Source organism: Hyperolius riggenbachi, chromosome 8, assembly GCF_040937935.1.
Source record: "Hyperolius riggenbachi isolate aHypRig1 chromosome 8, aHypRig1.pri, whole genome shotgun sequence".
Lineage (NCBI taxonomy): Eukaryota > Metazoa > Chordata > Amphibia > Anura > Hyperoliidae > Hyperolius > Hyperolius riggenbachi.
Window position 1 is genome coordinate 206,499,284 of NC_090653.1, and position 23,691 is coordinate 206,522,974.

At 47.1% G+C, this 23,691-nt stretch overlaps 1 protein-coding gene across 1 annotated transcript in view; it reads right to left on the reverse strand.

The window, feature by feature from the left end:
- Positions 1–22,876, reverse strand: part of WDR38 (WD repeat domain 38) — a 96,849-nt gene extending 73,973 nt beyond the window's left edge. Inside the window, exons 1-2 of the mRNA XM_068249723.1 lie at positions 22,765–22,876; positions 15,664–15,784 (exon numbers count right to left, since the gene is read on the reverse strand). Of these exons, the coding sequence (XP_068105824.1) occupies positions 15,664–15,784; positions 22,765–22,833 (190 nt within the window). The 5' untranslated portion in view covers positions 22,834–22,876. The remainder of the gene's footprint in view (positions 1–15,663; positions 15,785–22,764) is intronic.
- Positions 22,877–23,691: the final 815 nt, after the last annotated feature.

Below are 23,691 nucleotides of genomic sequence, written 5' to 3' on the forward strand. Positions count from 1 at the left end.
CATCCTCCTCTCCTCCTCCTCCTCAGAGCTGCTGAGGACGACATCCTCTGGATGTGTTGGCACCCAGTCTCTGTCTGTCACCGGGTCATCATCATCATGCCCCTCCTGAAACATGTCCTGCTCTGATGATGACCCCCCAAACTCCTCTGCTGATGCATGGATGGGACGCTTGACTGTCGCCACAGTCTTGCTGTCCAATCCCTCCTCCCCCAAAGTGCCCATCAGCATCTCCTCCTCCAAATCGCCAACAACAGCATTCAATTGACTCATCATGCCTGGGGTCAAAAGAGTGCTGAATGAGAGGTCGGCGACTGACGGTGAACTGGCCTCCTCCCCAGACCCTGCTGGGCGGCTGCTGCGAACAGGGGTGGTGGTGGTGGTGGTGGTGAGGGTGGAGGCCTCGGATGCAGAGGCTGATGGCGGGCTGCTCATCCTCCGTCATGAGTTGCACCACAGTGTCTGCATCCTTTTCCTCATGGGACGTTTCCGACCCGGCTGGAGGAAAATGGGAGCAGGTGCTACACGCTGCTGCTGCTGTGTCTCTGCAGCGTGAGTTGCAGATGCTCCTCCTGGGCGGCGCCCAAGGCGTCCACGGCCAGTGGCTATGGGAGGAATGTTAGCCACTGACGCTGCTGCTGCTGCTGCGGAACTGTGCATGGTGGCGCGCCCGCGGCCCGCGGCTTGCCACAATGCTGCTCCCTCTCTTCCTGATTCCCTTGCTGCCCTTCCCCTTGCCCAAACCGCGCTGGCTGCCACTTCCAGACATCTTCAATGTTTTGGGCGTATAGACAAAAGTTTTGTAAAAGGGCGGGTGAAAAGTGGGGTACTTTAATGGAGTGGGTTGGTTGGTGAGGTGACTGAGTGAGTGTCCCCTAGTACAGTAAGTAAGTATTAACAGTCAGGAAGTACAACTAGCAGTTACAATAATCAGTATGTAGTAATCACAAGTAAATTTAGTGTGTGTACACTCAGACAGTGAGTGCACGCACGCAGGAGCTAGTAGCCTATGGACACAGTGGACTGAGTGTCCTAGACTCCTAGTACGGTAAGAGTAAGTAAGTAGTAACAGTAAGTAGAACTAACTAATAACAATAATCAATCAGCGATCAGAAGGAAATGGAGTGTGGGGTGGTGGTGTGTGTACACTCAGACAGTGAGTGCACGCACGCAGGAGCTAGTAGCCTATGGACACAGTGACTGAGTGTCCTAGACTCCTAGTACAGTAAGAGTAAGTAAGTAGTAACAGTAAGTAGTAGAACTAACTAATAACAATAATCAATCAGCGATCAGAAGGAAATGGAGTGTGGTGTGGTGTGTGTACACTCAGAAGACAGTGAGTGCACGCACGCAGGAGCTAGTAGCCTATGGACACAGTGACTGAGTGTCCTAGACTCCTAGTACAGTAGTAAGTAGTAACAGTAAGTAGTAGAACTAACTAATAACAATAATCAATCAGCGATCAGAAGGAAATGGAGTGTGGGTGGTGTGTGTACACTCAGACAGTGAGTGCACGCACGCAGGAGCTAGTAGCCTATGGACACAGTGACTGAGTGTCCTAGACTCCTAGTACAGTAAGAGTAAGTAAGTAGTAACAGTAAGTAGAACTAACTAATAACAATAATCATCAGCGATCAGAAGGAAATGGAGGAGTGTGGGTGTGTGTGTGTACACTCAGACAGTGAGTGCACGCACGCAGGAGCTAGTAGCCTATGGACACAGTGACTGGGTGTCCTAGACTCCTAGTACAGTAAGTAGTAGAACAGTAAGTAGTAGAACTAACTAATAACAATAATCAATCAGGCGATCAGAAGGAAATGGAGTGTGGGTGGTGTGTGTACACTCAAGACAGTGAGTGCACGCACGCAGGAGCTAGTAGCCTATGGACACAGTGACTGGAGTGTCCTAGACTCCTAGTACAGTAAGAGTAAGTAAGTAACAGTAAGTAGTAGAACTAACTAATAACAATAATCAATCAGCGATCAGAAGGAAATGGAGTGTGGGTGGTGTGTGTACACTCAGACAGTGAGTTGCACGCACGCAGGAGCTAGTAGCCTATGGACACAGTGACTGAGTGTCCTAGACTCCTAGTACAGTAAGAGTAAAGTAAGTAGTAACAGTAAGTAGAACTAACTAATAACAATAATCAATCAGCGATCAGAAGGAAATGGAGTGTGGGTGGTGTGTGTACACTCAGACAGTGAGTGCACGCACGCAGGAGCTAGTAGCCTATGGACACAGTGACTGAGTGTCCTAGACTCCTAGTACAGTAAGAGTAAGTAAGTAGTAACAGTAAGTAGAACTAACTAATAACAATAATCAATCAGCGATCAGAAGGAAATGGAGTGTGGGTGTGTGTGTACACTCAGACAGTGAGTGCACGCACGCAGGAGCTAGTAGCCTATGGACACAGTGACTGAGTGTCCTAGACTCCTAGTACAGTAAGAGTAAGTAGTAGAGTAGTAACAGTAAGTAGAACTAACTAATAACAATAATCAATCAGCGATCAGAAGGAAATGGAGTGTGGGTGGTGTGTGTACACTCAGACAGTGAGTGCACGCACGCAGGAGCTAGTAGCCTATGGAACACAGTGACTGAGTGTCCTAGACTCCTAGTACAGTAAGAGTAAGTAGTAACAGTAAGTAGAACTAACTAATTACAATAATCAATCAGCGATCAGAAGGAAATGAGTGTGGTGTTGTGTGTACACTCAGACAGTGAGTGCGCACGCACGCAGGAGCTAGTAGCCTATATGACACAGTGACAGTGAGTGTCCTAGACTCCTAGTACAGTAAGAGTAAGTAGTAACAGTAAGTAGAACTAACTAATTACAATAATCAATCAGCGATCAGAAGGAAATAGAGTGTGTGTTGTGTGTGTACACTCAGACAGTGAGTGCGCACACGCAGAGCTAGTAGCCTATATGAACAGTGACAGTGAGTGTCCAAGTACAACTAACAATAATCAATCAGTAATCAGAAGGAAATAGAGTGTGTGTACACACAGACAGTGAGTGAGTGCACACACGCAGGAGCTAGCTAGTAGCCTATAAACAGTGACAGTCAGTGAGTGTCCTACTCCTAGTACAGTATAACTACAATACTATTAGTAAAGGACAGCAGAAATACTGGTATAGATGATGAGAGAAATAAACAGAGGACAGCTGCCCACAGAGGCAAGGCCCCCCTGAGGCCTAAACCTGTAAGCTTGCAGCAGCTGCCTGTCTCTAATGTAACACACAAGCTACTAACTAAAATACAATGTCTATCTAAATAACAACAATACAGGTGTATATGGCAGGTGTAGGTGAGCAAAAACGCTAGGTAAATGAACACAATAGAGCACTTGCTAAGCCAAAGCACAAAGGAGCAGATCTCTCTCTGTACAAGTCTCAGGCAAGCATGGAAAACCCGAACATGGCGGCCGCTATTTATAGGGTAGGGGCTGGCCAGGGTCCCCCTCTGTGATTGGCTGCCGTCAGAGGGCCTGGGAGCCCTCTGATTGGCTCTAAGCACATCAATCTGGGCTATGACGCTATTCGAGCTCGGTACCGAGCTCGAATAGCGCCGGTTTGCTCGAATAGCTCGAATAGTGAATGGGCTATTCGAGTGTTCTCGAATAGCCCATTCGAATAGCTACAGCTATTCGGAGCTCGAATACCGAGCTCGAATAGCTGAAAAAGAGCTCGAATATTCGAGCTACTCGAATATTCGAGCTCTGCTGAGCACCACTAGCTACTACTAGCACCACTTCCGCTGCATTTGACACTTCGCAGGAGTTATTTAGTGGGGAAATCACTGATGCACAGCCATTCTTGTTACAACAAGATGAAGATGCCAAGGCAGTTCAACTCTACTGGTGCTGCCATCTCCTCTCCAGCTACACAGCCCAGCTCCCCAGGGCCTATGCTGTATGTCAGGTACGACGGTGTCACGCCATCTTAGACATGTCTTGCCTCAAAGTGGAGAGTCACACTGGAGCAGCTATCCTGGCTGCTCTTAACAAACAGGTGGATCAGTGGCTGACCCCGCACCAGCTGGAGATCGGCAACGTGGTGTGTGACAATGGCAGCATCTCATTTCCGCTTTGCATTTGGGAAAGCTGACACTTGTGTACCCTGCATGGCACACGTGCTGAATCTAGTCATTCAAAGATTTGTGTCAAAGTACCCAGGCTTAGAGGATGTCCTGAAGCAGGCCAGGAAGTTTTGTGGGCATTTTAGGCGGTCTTACACAGCCATGGCACACTTTGCCGATATTCAGCGGAGAAACAAGTTGCCGGTGAAACGCCTGATTTGCGATAGCCTGACTCGCTGGAATTCGACCCTCCTTATGTTTTCTCGCCTGCTAGAAGAGGAGAAAGCCGTCATCCAGTACCTCTACAATTACAGTAAAAGGACACACTCTGGGGAGATTGCGATGTTCTGGCCCAACAACTGGACACTGATGCAAAATGCATGCAGGCTCATGCGGCCGTTTGAGGAGGTGACCAACCTGGTGAGTCGCAGTGAAGGCACCATCAGCGACTTGATCCTGTACGCTTACTTCCTGGAGCATGCCGTGTGTAGAGTGGTGAATCAAGCTGTGGAGGAGCGTGAACAGGAACAGTTACAGGAGGAAGCATTGTGGGATTAATTCTCATCAGAACCAGGTGTTTCCTCAACACCTGTGGCAGCACAGAGGGGGGGAGGAGGAGGAGGAGGAAGAGTCGTGTGGGGAAGAGGAGTCAGACTCAGATGATGAGGAAGGTGTTTCTTTGGAGGAGGAGGAGGCGGCAGAAGAACAACTGCAGCCAGCGTCGCAGGGGACTTGTGCTGCTCAACGTTCCCGTGGTATTGTTCGTGGCTGGAGGGAGGAGGAGGACTTACCTGACGTCACTGTGGAAGAGCAAGAGGAGATGGATAGTACGTCTGGATTCAACTTTGTGCAGATTGCTTTTATGCTGTCCAGCCTGTTGAGGGACCCCCGTATAAGAAAACTCAAGGGGAATGAGCTGTACTGGGTGGCCACGCTACTAGACCCTCGGTATAAGCACAAAGTGGCGGAGATGTTACCAACTCACCTGAAGGCAGAAAGGATGCAGCACTTGAAAACAAGCTGGCAACTATGCTTTACAATGCATTTAAGGGTGATGTCACAGCACAACGCAATAAAGGTACCACTGCCAGTAATCCTCCTACCATGTCCACGCAGGCAAGGACAGGATGCTCCAGCGATCTCATGGTGATGTCGGACATGCGGACATTCTTTAGTCCAACGCCTCGCCTTTGCCCTTCCGGATCTACCCTCCACCAATGCCTCGACCGGCAGGTAGCCGACTACCTGGCCTTAAGTGTGGATGTAGACACTGTGAGCAGCGATGAACCCTTGGACTACTGCGTGCTTAGGCTTGACCAGTGGCCAGAGCTGTCACAATTTGCCATCCAACTTCTGTCTTGCCCTGCCTCAAGCGTCCTGTCAGAAAGGACCTTCAGCGCAGCTGGAGGCATTGTCACTGAGAAGAGAAGTCGCCTAAGTCACAAAAGTGTTCATTACCTCACCTTTATCAAAATGAATGAGGCATGGATCCCGGAGGACTACTGCCCGCCCGAAGACTAAGTCAGTCCCCACACACAGCATCTCTGCCTGCACGCCGTGTGACTGCCAGCCCCAAGACTAAGTCGGTCCCCACAGCATCTCTGCCTGCAGGCCAGTTGACTGCCTTCTCCGCTACCACCAACAGGGTCCAGGACTCCAGGTGGATTCCTGAATGTTTAAGCCCATTATACTAATTTTTCTGGTGAGCATACATGCCTGCCTAATTTTTCTGGCTGCACTGCAGCTGCAACAACAAAACAAACACATGTGCTTATTTCCCTTCGTGATCATTACCTTGCTGCGGTGAAGGGGCTTGCGTATCACAATAAAGCAATGACCGCCGACTATATGAGTGTCTCGGAGGGGTGGCACACCCAAGATAATAAGGTCGTTGCTTCATTGTGGACAGACCAAATTTGATCAGCTGGACAGTCACTGTTGTTCTATCATTGAGCTACTACAGCCCGGCGACCATGTGGGCTTGAAAACCACCACAGCCTGCACTCTCGCCAGTCCAGCACGGCCGTCACTACACAAACAGCGGTGCGTTACACAGTGAGCTTGGTGTGTCAGTGTGAAGCAGTACTCTACTTACACTGCCTGATTGAAGTAATACACATGCAAGATGTTTTAAAGCACTATAGGCCTGCAATTTAGCATTCAATGTGATTTCTGCCCTTAAAATGCTGCTTTGCGTCAAATCCAGATTTTTCCCCGGGACTTTTGGGGTGTATCCCACTCCGCCATGCCCCCCTCCAGGTGTTGTTAGACCCCTTGAAACATCTTTTCCATCACTTTTGTGGGCAGCATAAATGTTTCTAATTTTCAAAGTTCGCCTCCCCATTGAAGTCTATTGCGGTTCTCGAAAGTTTGTGCGAATCGAACTTTTGCGGAAGTTCGCGTTCGCGGTTTGCAAACCTAAAATTGGAGGTTTGGGCCATCTCTAGTAAAAACTGTCTGAATAATTTAATCAAATTTATTATGAGTACCCAAAAAGTGTGACGCGTTTTGCAGGCAAATCCCTCTTCCTCAGGCAATGGGAGGTGGTCACAAACAGTAACTCGTAAGGAACAGGAATAGGCGCTTAATGATGAGATCAACGTAGAGCTTTTTGGTAAAGCACATCATTCTGCTGTTTACCGAAAACGGAATGAGGCCTACAAAGAAAAGAACACAGTACCTACAGTGAAATATGGTGGAGGTTAAATGATGTTTTGGGGTTGTTGTGCTGCCTCTGGCCCTGGGTGCCTTGAATGTGTGCAAGGCATCATGAAATCTGAAGATTACCAAAGGACTTTGGGTCGCACTGTAGAGCCCAGTGTCAGAAAGCACGGTATGCGTCCGAGATCTTGGGTTTTCCAGCAGGACAATGACCCCACTCCAGGCATCTCCCCCATGTAAACGTTTCCTGAAACAGGTGCTTCAGGTTGCGCATGGAAGGTCCGGCCCTGTAAATGTCCTTTCTGTAGTGTGGTGCACTCTGTATTCCATACTGCATATGTGGCTTTACAAGAGATTTATAAGTGATTTATACAGAGTAGTATACAGGGGTACCTCTAGCCATTTTGTCACTCCAGGCGAGAAAACCTGTGGCGCACCCTCCCCCCCAAAAAAATAATCGTAATGCGGCAGCGTTTTAGTAGAAAATAATCGTAATGCAACAGCATTTCACCAGAAAATATCGTAATGCAGCAGCGTTTTACCAGAATATACACGTATTGCGGAAGCGTTTCACCTGAAAATACACGTATTGCGGAAGCATTTCACCAGAAAATATTAGTATTGCAGCAGCGTTTTGCCAGAAAATAATCGTAATGCGGCAATGTTTCGCCAGAAAATAATCATAATGCGTCAGTTTTTCACCAGAAATTACACTTATTGCGGCAGCGTTTCACCAGAAAATAAACATAGACAGGGCTCCACTTTCATGAGGCACAAAGGGGGACAGAAGGAGGCTCAGGGGGACTGAATAAGGCACACAGGGTGACATAGGGAGGCACAGGGGGACAGAAGGAGGCACGAGGCTCAGAAGTCACAAAGGAGGACAGAAGGAGGCACAAGGGAACAGAAGGAAGCACACAGGGGGACACAAGTAGGCACAATGGGCAACAAAAGGAGGTACAATGGGGGCAGAATGAGAACCAAAGGAGGATGGAAAAAGGACAGGAGGTACACAAAGGGGCAGCGGGCAGTACAGGGGGACAGAAGAAGGCATGAGGGCCAGAAGGAGGCACAAAAAAGGACAGAAGGAGGCACAGGGGACAGAAGGAGGTACAAAGTGGGGCAGAAGGAAGCACAATGGGGTGCAGAAAGAGGCACAATGGGGGACAGGTTGAGGCACAATGGGGGACAGAGTGAGGCACAAAGGGAGACAAAAGGAGGCACAGGAGGAAATGAGGAGGCACAAAGGGGGCAGAAGGAGGCACGATGGGGGACAGAAAAAAGCAAAAAGGGGGCAAAGGGAGGCACAGGAAGACAGTAGGAGACACAAAGGGGAACAGAAGGATGCACAAAAGGGTGACAGAAAAAGGCAGAGGGGGATGTAAGAAGGGCCAGGGAGATCGAAGGAGTCAAAGGGGGACAGACAAAGCCACAGGGAGACAGAAAAAGGCTCAAAGGGGCACAGAAGGAGGCACAGGGGAACAGAGGAAGGCGCAGGGGGCAGAGGTAGCATATGGGGACTGAAGAGGCACATGGAGACAGAATGAGGCACAGAGGGAGACAGAAGGAGGCACATGAGGACAGAAAGAGGCAGAGTGGGACTGAAGAAGGAACAGGGGGGCAGAGGTAGCAAAGGGGGACAAAGAAAGGCACAAGGGGACATAAGGAGGCACAGGGGTGGGGCAGAAGGAGGCAGAGGTGGTACAGGGGGACTGAAGGAGGCACATGAAGACAGAAGGAGGCACAAAGGGAGAAAGGAGGCATAAAGGGAGACAGAAGGACAAACAGAGGGTCAGACATGGCACAAGGGACTGAAGGAGGCACAAAGAGACAGAAGGAGACACAAAAGGGACAGAAGGAGGCACAAAGGTTGGGGAAAAGGATGTACAATAATAATAATCCGGCACAGAAGGACACAGTGGCAGCTTCCTGCAACTTACGCTAAGCAGATACAACAGAAGCAAGTAATAGAACATCCGTTTGGGCGAGGCTTGGTCAGGGGTGTTGCTTAATCCAGCACCATGACTCCCCCAGGACCAATGGCACTCCAGGCAATGGGCTGTACTGCCTATGCCTAAAGGCTCCCTTGGTAGTATACTAACATGTTGTGATTTTATTTCCTGTTTTATGCATCCCAGAATTGTATTTGTTTTAGCTGCTGATGCTTGGCATTGAATATGGGTGTTTAACTTGTTATCAACCAGTATTTCCAAGTCCTTCTCCAAGTCTGATGTTTCCAATTGTAAGCTATTTATCTTACCATCGGCAAATCCCAGGTCCATGAGGCCCCTATACTTGGGCCTGATTCACACATAAATTTGCACATTTCAGGTCCGGTCCAATCCTGCCCTGTCCTGTCAGTATTGCATCAGTTTTCTATCAGTTTTACTTGACTGGATAAAAAATGTAAACCTTTTATGTATTAAAACAGCCACAGAAACAAATACAAAACTGCTACAAAACTGACAGGACAGGAGTGGACCAGAAATGTACAGATTTATGTGTGAACACAGCCATAGAGACACATCCAAAACTGATACAAAACTGAGAGGACATGACTGAACTGGAAATGTACAAAGTTATGTGTGAACACAGCCATAGAAATACATACAAAACTGATGCCAACTGTCAAAAACTGACAGGACAGGACTAGGCACCTTTTTGTTCATGAACCAATCCTAACTCATACAAAACTGATGCAAAACTGATATGACAGGAGGACTAGACTGGAAATGTACAGATTTATGAGTGAACGTAGCCATAGAAAACTCATTCAAAACTGATGCAAACTGTCAAAAACTAACAGGACACCTTTTATGTGTGAACCCAGCCTTAGTAAAATGTTAAGCTGTGTATAGCCAAATGCTGATGCCAACTCTTGTTGGCTGAAATAAACAGGGGTCAACACTGTGAGTGTGTAACAGCCAACACTGAACTTATTCCATGCTAAAGGGCCAATCCAGGCAAACCATTGTTGCCTAGTAGCTTAAGGCTGGTTTCACAGTGGGACGTTAAAGTCCCACGTTACAGCAGCCAGTAACGCAGCCTAACTCACAGCACTGTAAAATCAATTGTGCTGTTCACAGTGCCCACGTTGCGTTACATAGTAACGCAGCACGTTTAAACAAAGTGCTGCATGCTGTACGTTATACTGGGCTAAGCCACGTTAGACTGTTTGCACATGCTCAGTAATGTTGGAGGAGACCCCACCGCCAGCCACATGGCTAATTAATATTCACTGCACTGTGTTGACTCGTGGTGAGACTCGTAGTGTTGTCCGGATCAGAAACGAATTGTTCATTTGATCCTTTTTTGTAAGTCGAATCATCCGGATCATCACAATGAAAGATTTGGTTCACAGTGGATGTCTGTCAGGAAGAAACAGGAACATACAGAATGTACAGAGCAGGGAAAGTCCTGTCCTGCTAGTTATTTCACCCAGTCTGCTTCCCTAGTAAAATGATTCAAATGATTTGGTTCAAAGATCTGGATCTTTTCAATGATCCGATTCAAATGATCCGAATCCTTAAAAAGATCCGGACTTCCTATCACTAACTTGGAGTGGCTGCTTTGAGAGCTGCAATATAGATATGCTGCATTATATGCTTTGGGCTCACCAACGACCACCTGGACAGGCCAGACACGTACGTCAGAATACTCCTCCTGGACTTCAGTTCAGCCTTCAATACCATCTGCCCACGCATTCTCCAACGGGACCTTGCTGCACTTGGAGTCCACCCAAGCCTTCTACTATGGATAACAGACTTTCTCACCAACAGGTCCCAAGTCGTCAGACTGGGCGATACCCACTCACAAGCAGCGATCACAAACACAGGTGCTCCCCAAGGCTGCATCCTGTCACCACTGCTGTTCTCGCTTTACACGAACAATTGCAGATCAGAGGCCGATTCTGTAAAGGTCATCAAGTTCGCCGACGACACCACCATCATTGGCCTTGTCACCAAGGACAATGTCCGGGAGTACCGCCAACAGGTGGAGAGTATTTGCAACTGGAGCAAGGAACACAGGCAGTGGCGGCGCCACGCTGGGGCTTACCCAGGCTTCAGCCCCAGCTGGCGACTCATCAGCCCCCCATAAAGCCCCCTCGCCGCGGTGACCGAGAACTTCCGTTCCGAGTCCGACCCGACCTTACTTCCTGCCTGCACAAGGACGAGACTTGGAGACTGGGAGGAGCCCTCCCACCACCAGCCAGGCCTTAGCTGCCCTGGGGCCCCCAGCCACCCACCACCAGCCAGGCCTTAGCTGCAATGGGGCCCCCAGCCTCCCACCACCAGCCAGGCCTTAGCTGCCCTGGGGCCCCCAGCCTACCACCACCAGCCAGGCCTTAGCTGCCCTGGAGCCCCCCAGCCTACCACCACCAGCCAGGCCTTAGCTGCCCTGGGGCCCTCAGCCTACCACCACCAGCCAGGCCTTAGCTGCCCTGGGGCCCCCCAGCCTACCACCGCAACAGCCAGGCCTTAGCTGCCCTCGGGCCCCCCAGCCTACCACTGCACTAGCCACACCTTAGCTGCCCTGGGGCCCCCAAGCCTACCACCACACCAGCCAGGCCTGAGCTGCCCTCCTGAGCCTAGCCCCCAGCACACCCACCACCAGCCAGGCCTTAGCTGCCCTGGGGCCCCCAGCCTACCACCACCAGCCAGACCTTAGCTGCCCTGGGGCCCCCAAGCCTACCACCACACCAGCCAGGCCTGAGCTGCCCTCCTGAGCCTAGCCCCAGCACACCCACCACCAGCCAGGCCTTAGCTGCCCTTGGGCCCCCAGCCTCCCACCACCAGCCAGGCCTTAGCTGCCCTGGGGCCCCCAGCCTACCACCACCAGCCAGGCCTTAGCTGCCCTGGGGCCCCCAGCCCACCACCACCAGCCAAGTCTCAGGCCTCCAGCCCACCACCAGCCAGGCCTGAGGTGCCTTGGGGCCCCCAGCCCACCATCACTAGCCTGACTACATATACTGGGGACAGCTATACGCCTGGCTACATATACTGGGGACACTGGCTGTCTGTCATTATGTGCATTAACTGGTGAAACGCTGTCTCTCATTACATGCATTTACTGGGGAAACGCTGTCTGTCATTATGTGCATTAACTGGTGAAAAGCTGTCTCTTATGTGCATTTAATGGGGAAACTCTGTCTGTCATTACGTACGTTAACTGGCGAAAAGCTGTCTCTTATGTGCATTTACTGCAGAAACGCTGTCTGTCATTACGTGCATTTACTGGTGAAAAGCTGTCTCTTATGTGCATTTAATGGGGAAACGCTGTCTGTTATTACATGCATTTACTGGTGAAAAGCTGTCTGTCATTACGTGCATTTACTGGTGAAAAGCTGTCTCTTATGTGCATTTACTGGTGAAAGGCTGTCTGTCATTATGTGCGTTAGCTGGTGAAAAGCTGTCTCTTATGTGCATTTACTGGTGAAAAGCTGTCTCTTATGGGCATTAACTGGTGAAAGGCTGTCTGTCATTATGTGCATTAACTGGTGAAAAGCTGTCTCTTATGTGCATTTACTGGGGAAATGCTGTCTGTCATTATGTGCATGAACTGGTGAAAAGTTGTCCCTTATGTGCATTTACTGCGGAAACGCAGTCTGTCATTATGTGCATTAACTGGTGAAAAGCTGTCTCTTATGTGCATTTAATGGGGAAACTGTCTGTCATTACATGCATTAACTGGTGAAAAGCAGGCTCTTATGTGCATTTACTGCAGAAACGCAGTCTGTCATCATGTGCATTAACTGGTGAAAAGCTGTCTCTTATGTGCATTTAATGGGGAAACCCTGTCTGTCATTACGTGCATTAACTGCTGAAAAGCTGATTCTTATGTGCATTTACTGGTGAAAGGCTTCCTGTCATTATGTGCGTTTACTTCATTTTTTTTTCCATGTAACTACGATAGCTGGTACAACTACATTACAGTTAGCCCCGCCCACATGACACCATGACCACGCCCAATTTTTCGCCTCTCCCCCCCCCAAGCCCGGCCTGCCAGCCCTCGTGCCCCCTTTGAGCCCCCCAAAAATCTGAAGTCAATCTCAAGAATCTCACCAGCACACCGCAATTTAAAGCACACCCTTTATTGTGCCAGTATCCACAAAAGTTCCAACAATTGTTTCGGGGGCCACACAGGGTCCCCCTTTTCTCAAGGCATATGGAGCTGGAGCCGCCACTGAACACAGGCTGGTGCTCAACACCGCAAAAAACGTGGAGCTCATCATTGACTTCAGGAAATCTGTTCCCCCTGCCCCTATTTACATTAACAGCACCGAGGTAGCCAGGGTGCCATGTGCCCGGCTTCTGGGTACTATGATCTCCAGTGATCTCAGCTGGAAGCCCAACATAACTGCCACCCAACGGAAAGTCCAGCAGAGACTCTTCTTCCTCCGCCAGCTGAGAAAGTTTGGCATGACTCAAGAAATCCTAACCAGCTTCTACACCGCCACCATTGAGTCAATCCTCTGCTCCTCCATCTTGGTCTGGTATGCTGGGGCCACTGCCAGTGACAAAGACAAACTTCAGAGGGTCATCAGGTCAGCGGAGAGGATCGTTGGCTGCCCCCTCCCCTCTCTTGACCTGCTACACAACAACAGACTGAAATTCAGGGCTCTGAGGATTGCAAATGATCCCTCTCACCCAGGCCACCACTACTTCAGCCTGCTGCCACTGGGCCGGAGGCTTCGGGCCATCTCCACAAAGACCACGAGACATCGGAACTCTTTCTTCCCCTCTGCGGTCAGCCTCCTTAACTCCCTCCACATACTTCCATCAATACAAGTCACAACAAGCTGCGGGGCAGTATAGTGCAATGCAATGTACAGAGAAATGCATAGTGGAATGCAACAAAATATAATGCTATCTTGTGCCTACGGCTCGCTGCTATCTATGTCTCTATCTATGTCTCTATCCTCTCTCTGAGCCTGATGTATTGTGCCAAAAACAATTCCGGGCATGACCCAGTCATGCTTGGCGAAATAAAGTTTTTCTGATTTCTGATTTCTCTGCATAACGCAGCTCAATCTGACATCCAACTTCAACACCACCATGCGTCGTGCCGTTATGCGACCATAACGTCCCCTAAAACGCAACATCTTGGTGTGTAAGTAGCCTTAGACCCCCAACCCCACTTTTAGTAGCCACACACGCTTATGGAACCTTTTTAATCTACTAATGGGGGGTTTCTGACAATAAGACTGGAAGGAGCAATGTGAGTTTAGGAAGACTGCACAGGGAGCATGGTCATGGCACTGGTACTTCTAAAGAACTAAAACGACATTTACATTTTGATCTCCTTTTTATTAATGTGGTTACCAGCAGTGAAAGTCAATAAGAAGCAAATAATTCTTGCATGCAGATTTATCCAGCTTGGAACTGGACTGATAAAATGGACTTTCTGATGAATTTGGTTGGTCCATTTCAAAGATGCATACAATTTGCTTTAAATTTGAATGCAAGACTGAATTATTTGCATCACATTGACCATCTATAGCTACCAGACTGTCAAGAGGAGAGAGCGTGCGTTTTCAGACTATGAACAACAGTGATTTACACTAGAATTCTGCTTTAACATCACACCAGGTAAATACAATGGGTTATCCCAGCCAGGGCACTATCTGCACGGAGTTTGTATGTTCTCCCCGTGTCTGCATGGTTTTCCTCTGGGCACTCTGGTTTCCTCCCACATCCAAAAACATACAGTTAAGTTAATTGGCTTCCCCCTAAATTGGTCCTAGAGTATGATACATACACTACATGCATAGACATTAATTTGTGAGCCCATCTGAGGGATAGTTAAGTGACAAGACAATATACTCTGTACAGTGCTGCGGAAGATGTTGCGCACTATAAGGGTAGTTTTTAGGCAATAGGCATTACAGGCCACTGCTTGGAGTGCCATTGGTCCTGGCGCTCCATGTCCCTGATTAAGCCACACCCCCTGAACTAAGCCCCACCCCAAGAATTAAGCCACGTCTTCCAATTGAAGCCATGCCCCACAGGTGTTTGTACCTCATTCTGTCCCCTTGTGCCTCCTTCTGTCTCCTTGTGCCACCTTCAGTCTCCCCTTGCCACCTTTGCCCCCTGTGTCCCCCTTTGTCCCCCTGTGCCTCCATCTGTCTTCTTCTGTTCCTCCCTCTGTCTCCTTATGCCATCTTCAGTCCCCCTGTGCCACCTTTGTCCCCCTGTGCATCCATCTGTCTCATTTTGTTCCTCCCTCTGTCTCCTTGTGCCACCTTCTGCATAAACCTGGCCCCTAGACTCTCTTTAGGCCATAGGCACCTGCCTAAGTTGCCTTGTGGATGATCTGGCTCTGTGTGCATCCCTCTGTGTCTCCCTCTATCCCACTGTGCCTCCTTCTGTCGCTCTTTGTGCCTCCCTCTGTCCCCTTTTCCCACTATCGATTCCTGTCCCCCTCCTGCAGTCCTCCAGCCTAGTGTGTAAATGCAGAGTATAGCGCAGCAGAAGCTGTGCTCTCACCTCCCTGCTGGAGTCCAGTGCTGTGCCTGTGTGACCATCCTGTCTGTCCCCTGCATCCTCACTATCCTCATGTCGCGTATACAGTAATCATGCTACAGATACCGGGCACTAGGCCGAGCGGCGAGCAGACAAGCGGAAGCACAGCACTAGACTCCAGCAGGGAGGTGAGAGCACAGTTCTGCTGCACTATAATCTGCATTTACACACTAAGCTGGGGTAGTGCAGGAAGGGGTTGTGCAACAAAATGCAACAGGATTGGTGGGTTGCTTGTACCACAGGGACTCCCTGTATTATGCACCCACCCTATACAGCACATGGTTTATATTATCTACTGTGTGGTGTTTTTTTCGGGGGGGGGGGGGGGGGGGGGCACCTTCTTGCCTGGGTTACAAAAAGGCTAGAAATGCCCCTGGCTATATAAATACTAAATAATAATATCTTACCTGTATGTCCTGTTACTTTATGCTTCAGCAATCCACTCTTTGCTTCCCATACATGAATCCGGCTGTCATCAGAACATGTGAGGACAAGCTGACCATCTGGAGACAAAGCAACGGAATTTACCTGAAACAAGCACAAGACCATGAGATGCCACAATAATCACAGAAAAATATAGTTTTCCTGTTCAAAACATCTTTTTATTACTCTGCAATTAAAAAAAAAGACTAAAATGTAGGTGAAAAGGTCCTGTCAAAATTATTCTGAGTATTTTCTTGCTTGCTGGTGGATTAAAGGTATATTATTGCTAATGTGTGAAAAATCACCTAAGAGACAACTTAGGAGAAAAAGTGAATTGCATAAAGCCCAATATCTAAAAACAGTTTTGAAGAAGATTCATTCATCAGCATCTTCCATGGTGCTGTACTAAGTACAATACACACACAGTATGCTCATTACTTGCTGTGCAATTTTTAATGAACCATGATCATCATATTCAAGAAAAGATTGTATTTAATTGAGCCACAGCATTCAAAAATCCTAGCTATTCCCAATATCAAAACCAGTTGCGTTTGTATCCATGAAAAAGTTCTCCAAGGATTGCAAATGCAATAGTACAGGATTGATTGGGCCCACCAGCTTCTCTGTTTTCATACAACATAATCTGAATAATATGAGGAAAAACAGAACTGTTGTTTAATATTACTGTTAATGGCGTCCTAATTGGTATCAGTCATACATACCAAATCTTTTTGCTCCATTAGTTGCACTTGACCATAAAATGCACTTAGGTTTAGAAGAAGTAAACTAGGACAAACAATATTCTAAATCTGGTGTGTCTTGAGGGGGTGCAGGGGCATCTTCTGGAGCATCTCTCCCCAAGCTCAGCTGTCTTTTCCTCCTTATGTAACAGCAGGGCCAGCGCTACCATAGAGGCTAAGGGGGCAATTAGGACCCCAGAGCCTGTAGGGGCCTACAGAGTGTCTCCCCAACAACTTAAAGTAAACTAGAGATCTTAATAACTAAAGATTTGATACTTACCCGGGGCTTCCTCCCACCCCATAAACACGTCTAAGTCCCATGCCGTCCTCCCGTGCTCTGCCATTCAGCCGCAGTCAGCCCCGGTAACTTGCTCAGTCGCGTCAGTCCAGGTCTACTGTGTATCAGGACGTCGTAGAGTGTGGCATTTTATTATATACCTGCAATGTTTACATTCTAGTAAGTGCAATATGTGCAATATGGTTTTATGATTGAAAATAAACAAAAGGTTAATACACGATAGCATGCTCCTTGTTCTTCTTAAAGCGCACCTGAACTCAGAACTTCCTCTCTGCTCTAAAAGATTTCTCGGAAGCAGACATATTGTTAACATTTTGTGTTTACCAATTAGCTGCTCTGCTGCGGCAGTCAGCTGACACAGCTGAGTGATCAAATTACAAGTTGTGATTAGTCACAGATAAGGGGGAATTAGACAGGCCAAAACTCTGTAAATACATACAGGGTGCATTTCTCTATGTTTTCTTTCTGTCCTGTGCAAGAGTTCAGGTCCACTTTAGATTACATGTGCACCTGAGGTTGTGTACATTTTCAGGGTACTCCTGTGGCTGGCCACTATACAGTACAACCTTACCATATACTGTATGTGCTGTTACACTGTTGCTAAAGTGGTTATGTTGAGGACTTGCTTGTCTCCAAAGTTATCTAGCCTTCCATGTGTTTGTGTACAGCGGACAGTGGCGTAGCTAAGAAGCTGTGGGCCCCAGTGCAAGTTTTGCAATGCCCCCCCCCCCCCCAAGTATGCTATATATAACAATCAATACGACTCACCAAAACCAATCAATAACAACCACAGAGTCAGATGTGCAAAAAGGAGATGGGAACAGTGTGTTAATGATCACTACAATTCAAATCATCTACAGAAGTGAATATTATCAGCACAGAACCAATAAAAAGCTGATACTGTGGTTGAGGGAGGGCCTCTTGGAGCCCCTCTAGCCCAAGGGCCCTGATGCGGTCGCTACCTCTGCACCCCCTATTGCTACCCCACTGACAGCAGAGGCTGAAGATAGTCATGGGAAGCTGGAACAGGCCAACAGTCACCCATCTTTGAGGACCTGGCAGGCCACAGCAAAGCTCTGTTTTGTAAGACTAGCACCATCACCGTGTCTGTAAGGCTGTAAAATACGCAGCCATACCACCAGTGTATTGTGTAGGCATCCACTGCAGGTGCACTTGAACTGCCTGTACAAAGTTTCACTTGTTAAGCCTTAAGTCATATGTTTACTTTGGTTGATGTGATTTTGTCTGTGCCAAAGTATGTGCGTAGGATAGAATAAAGTGAGATGATTCAATCGTCATGGTGTAATTGGCAAATCATCCGTAATTTGCACTGTAATACTAGGGCATGCCATTTTGTCTTGCCTGATGACTTTGGGAGCTTGATTATGTCTAATGATGACAAAATGACCCCCTGGCTGAACTGTGCATTAATGTAATGTGACGCAGGAGAACACACATCCCTTGCTACAGAAATTAGATCTCAACTTGGCATGTGCCCCACGGAAACTCTTGACAAATTGCAGAAATCTGTTGCTTGTGCTGCCTCTGATGAGCGGTTGAATAAATTGTCGCATTTGAAAACCCATCTGCTCATTACTTAGAATACAAGGAGAAGCTATGTGACCTCAGGTGAATTACACATTTGTATGGAAAGGAAACAACCTAATTAATAAATTTCCCATACGATATTTACCTAACAAGCCTCTGTGATTCTGAGTTATAATCGTCCCACAGCTGTTTTTTTCATACCTTGAATGCAATTTCCACTAATGACTTGTGGTTGTGTTGATGAAGTTCTACTTGTTATGTAAAAATCTAAATACCGACATAGAATACTATTTGCTAAACATGACATAACCATAACTAGTTCCTGTACAGTCTGTAGAACCAAAATCAGTTTGCTGCTTTATGATCTATGTTATGTACAGTGAATACCTCCCGCTCTCTACTTTTTGACACATAGAAGTGGGACACCTTTTAGTTAAAAAAAAAACAATTTAAGTTTCAGTTGAAGCAAAGAACAACCTGCCACCAGCCTCTGGCAGGAGCAGTTGAAAGTGGTGCAAGGCGCATCCTGTTTAAATAATACGCGGCGGTGTCACCCGCTATAATAGCAGGAAGCGGGGCCATCTGCTATGCGAACTGCTATTTGTAACATTTATAGTGGTCGCAGTTTTAAACAGGACGCATCTCTTAATGTGGTTAAGGTTAGGAGCCGGGGTGGGGGGGTTAACGTTAGGTGCAGGGGGGCTAAGGTAAGTTGCCCAGTGGGGATTAGGGATAATTTCTCGGGGGGGGGGGGGGGGATTTCAGGTTAGGCACCCACCAGGGGAGGGTTCTTTTTTTTGCCACTTTCAAACCCAGCATTCCCTTTCCCTTTTTAGGTATAAACCAACATTGTAATGCTCCATGTGTTGGGGAAAGTTTACATCACGGTTTGAAAGTCTCCCCCTCTTTTTTATATATCCACATACACATATACAGTACTTATACCTGCATACATATATATTTTCATTTGTTTAACTTTTTTTTTAAGTTTCACTTACCCGGGGCATTTACGGCCCCCCCACAGACGTCCGGTCCCGCACCGCTCCTTTAAGGATCCTCATGCCGTGGCTCACTTATCGTTTCTTTACCTTAAGAGACAAACGCCATTGCGCCTGCGCGTCCCTGGCTGCCCACATCCTTGCTCCCGCTCATGTCTCCCAGCAACGTGAGAGGGAGCGAGGACGTACGCGGCCATGGTCGAGCAGGCACAGTGGCGTTTAATTCGTAAGACAAAAAAAACTGAAAAATGTGCCGCGGCATGGGGACCGGAGGATCCTTGAGGACCGGTGCAGGACAGGACGTCTGCAGGGGGCAGTTAGAAGCTTCAGGTAAGTGAAACTTTATAAAATAATTGTAAACAGGCACCTTTATCAAATGTACTCGCCCCGCCATTGTCATTGGCCAAGCCAGAGGTCAGAATTGGAGGAAGGTTGTGAGCTAAGACAGGGCTTAAATGCCAGAGGAGTATCATTGACCAAGCCAAGGGCCAGAAGTCAGAGGATCAGATAGTTGACACATTTGTGCCAACTCTTAGATGACAGTGAACTATTGCTCCCCTTCCATTCACTGAAAAACACACATCACTTGCCATGGTCTCAATCTTTATCGCATGCCCAACTTAGAAGTTTCCTGGCTTATATGGGAAGATTATCCGGCTGTTGCTTCCTTCACAGATTGTTAAATATACTATATGAACAAAGAAATTAGCAGGACTGCCAGGCTGCTGTTGCTGTTTAAAAGGAAATAAATATGGCAGCCACCATATCTTTCTCACTTCAGTTTCCTTTTAATTTATAAAGGTCCATCCCTGTAGTTAACATCGTTGTACCAGATACCCTTAGAGATCTTGTGGACTTCATGTTTCAGTGCAGGGGTGTGCAGGGGAACAGCTAACTACTATGGGTGCTCAGATACCCCCAATCACGATTCGAGTGATCACAAATTTGACCCTGCCCACTTTCCAGTTGACTCGGGATCACGATCATGAACAGAAACAGATATCCAACTCGAGAGATTTTGAGTCCAATAGCGAGTCGTGATTCGTGATTAAAAGCCTCCCGACTTTAATAGCAAAGCCCCCTTACGTGCCAGAAACACCAAATTTGTAGGTTATGTTAAGAAGAAAAGTGGGAGCAAGGGGATTTTTTTTCAAAAAGGCCGTATACTTTTTGAGAAAATCGATTTTAAAACATCAAAGGAAAAAAAAATACTTTTAGATGCAGTAAATTACAGTTCGTTAATGAAGCAAAACCTGCTGAATTTAGCAGTTAATAGTAAAGTACCCTTACATGGTACCCCTATACTAATTTCTCCTGGGAGGCGGGTGGGCATCTGGGGTCCCTTTCTTAAAGGGTCTCCCAGATACAACCATGAACCCCCCCCCAGGAAGTCGTCGCCCCCACCTCCTCCTGGGGCACCGGAGGTGGGGAAGAGACCCTTGTCCATGGATTGGACAAGGGCTCTGGGGGGAGGGGAAGGCTTGGCCGCTCTCTCCCCGGAGCCCCCCATACCATGGACCATGCTGGCTGGTATAGTTCAGGGTGCGAAGCCCCAGTCGGACGGGGCTCCGCATTCTGGCTATCCCAGCCTGCATGGGGGACAAGGGGTTAAAGAGGCTCGGGAGGGGGACCCCACGTCATTTTTTTTAAATTTCCCACACTGAACATAAAAAAAAAAAATAAAAATAGGAAAATAATATTTTTCCCCACTATCTTTTTAACATATCCTGCAAATTTGGTGTTTCTACCATGTAAGGGGACTTTGCTGTTAACTGCTAAAGTCGGTATTTGCTTCATTAACGAACTGTCATTTACCGCATTTAAAAGTATACTTTTTTCCTTTGAAATTTTAAAATCAATTTTCTCAAAAAGTATAAGGTGTTTTTGAAAAAAAGTTATCCCCGTTGTTCCCACTTTTCTTCTTAACATAACCTGCAACGTTGGTGTTTCTGGCATGTAAGCAGGCTTTGATATTACCAGTTAAAGCGGAATATAACCCTGCATTTCAACTTTGCTCTAAAACATTATTACAGTATATTATATGCAACCAGCATTTTTTTTTTTACTAGACCAGCATTGGAAGGGTTACACAGGGCTTTAAAGTTCCTGGAGATTTCTGCAGACGCATCCGAAGCTGAAATAGATACATTTTGTTTACATAAATGTATCTAAGTGTTGAATGTCACTCTCTCTGACTGAGAAGGAGCTTGGAGGACAGCCAAAGAGTGTGTAACATTTATCAATAGATACATCTAACTAAATAGAATGTAACAATCTGAACTTCTGCATATCTCTCCACGGAACTTGAAACCTCTGTGTTTAACCCTTCCAATGCTGGTCTAGTAAAAAAACATGCTTTTTGCATATGATATGCTGTAAATAATGTTTTAGAGCAAAGTTGAAATGCAGGGTTATATTCCGCTTTAAAGTCGGCAGGTTTTGGCAGTATAATCACAGTCATGATCACGGCTAAATCTGTGATCATGACCCGGATTTGGACCACGATCATGAGTGCATTCTCGTAGCTACCAATACTGGCGCAACTATACTGGCTACCTATACTGGGGGCAACTATACCTGGCTACCCTATACAGCGGGCACCTATACCTGGCTACCTACCTATACTGAGGGTGAAAATTTTCAGGTGCTGTGTGATCATTCCAAATTGGAGGGGGGGGGGGGGGGGGGCACGCATCCTCACAAATTTGCCTCATGCAGCAGTAAGTCTAGAACTGGCCCTACCTCCTGGACTTTAACTTTGAGTATGCCAGAGACTTTGACAATGATAGCTGGTCTTCACAGTCAGGCCCTTTTCACAGTGGTCAGTTGCTTTGCAGAATGATTCTGCATGTCAACTCCTTGCCCATCCCATACAAATCTATGGGCCTGTTAACAGTAACAGATTGTGTCATTCTAATTCGCTGTATGCAGGCTTTGTATTAAACAGTTTATGGCCAGTCTCCATTGCAGTTCACGGTCATTATAACGTATATAGTTATGCAACTGACCTCTGTGAACCTAGCCTAAATGTGAGCACACAAAGCCGGTATGTCATCTTAGGAAGGCTCTTCATTCAGTCTCGAATGTGAAACATTCACAGCACCCATACACCTTGCCTCCTGAGTTACGTGACCTTATCTTGTGATAGAAGCATAGAGAATAGAGATAGAGGATGCTCAGCACAGGAAAGTCATGTATTTATTTAGATAAGAATAGAGGAACTTCTTTGCCCTTACTTAGTTGAATATACTGATGCACTCATTCCGTCATGTGAAGTGGGATGTTATACTAGCAGGTTCTTTTAGGAGCAGAAGAAAGACAAACATTGTAAATAGAAACAAATGTAAACTCTTTCAACAATTTGTACTGTTGCAGCAGACTGTCATTAATGTGTGTCATTTGTACCTTGAAGATGAATACTATTTCTAACACAAAATGATAGCAGCATTGATTGACAGAAATGAGAGTTGCAGATTCAACATATAATGTCAGGGTACTGACCTCCCCTTTGTGCCTCTGGAAATATTTCACTGTTGCTGTGGCTAAGTATTCTGATGGATTCTTCCACATCTTCAACGCATGGTCTTTAAAAGCCTGCTAGTGTCAAGCTATGGCATTTAGCTAGGCCTTGTTGTGTATATAAAGCTTTGTGGTTGCCTGAGCAACAACTGGGCTAAATGATAGGCTGGACCTGAGTTATTTACATTCCATTGCAGAGCGCAGCTTCCCTAGCTGGACATGAATCAGTCATTCTATTTACTCCTTTGCCTCCAGGAAACAGTCCGCTAAACACCGGTGCTTCAATACTGTTTCACAGAGCTGAGGGAAAAAATGGACAGTCAATACTTTTTTCTTTGGGGATGACCCTTAAAGTACATTTTGAATGCTTTTAAAGTTTTGAAGAGTCTGATTTACTAAGGTGCAGAAAGGGCAAGTACAATACTTGGTTATAAATTGCTATGCGATCATGTCTGCCTTAGTATGTCAAGAATACACTCGTGCAGCTGCCCTAGTTTCCAGTGGTGATTTAAATATTGGATTTCCATTTTCAATTTCTGTGATTTTTTTAGTTTCTATTCTTTAACCGACTTTGGTAAACATTTTTTACGCGTTACGGTTGCAATTTAACGCTTATAATGTATTTGTTAATGTCCGCGATAGCTTCCTACACTAGCGGGAATGCGTAAAAAGGTACGCATGGTGGCCCGCCGACTCCCAGTCGGCAAAAACGAAACTAGTTGGCAGCGGGGGACCGGAAGAGCCATGAGTGACTGCGAGGGCACAGGATGACTGCCTGGGGCTGGTAGAAGCCCCAGGTAAGTGAAACTCATTTTTTTTCGGTTTAGCTTTCCTTTAAGTGGCTAAATACTTATTTGCTAAGGCGCTCACAATCTAATCCCTACTTGTAATGATCCGCTCAGCTGGCTG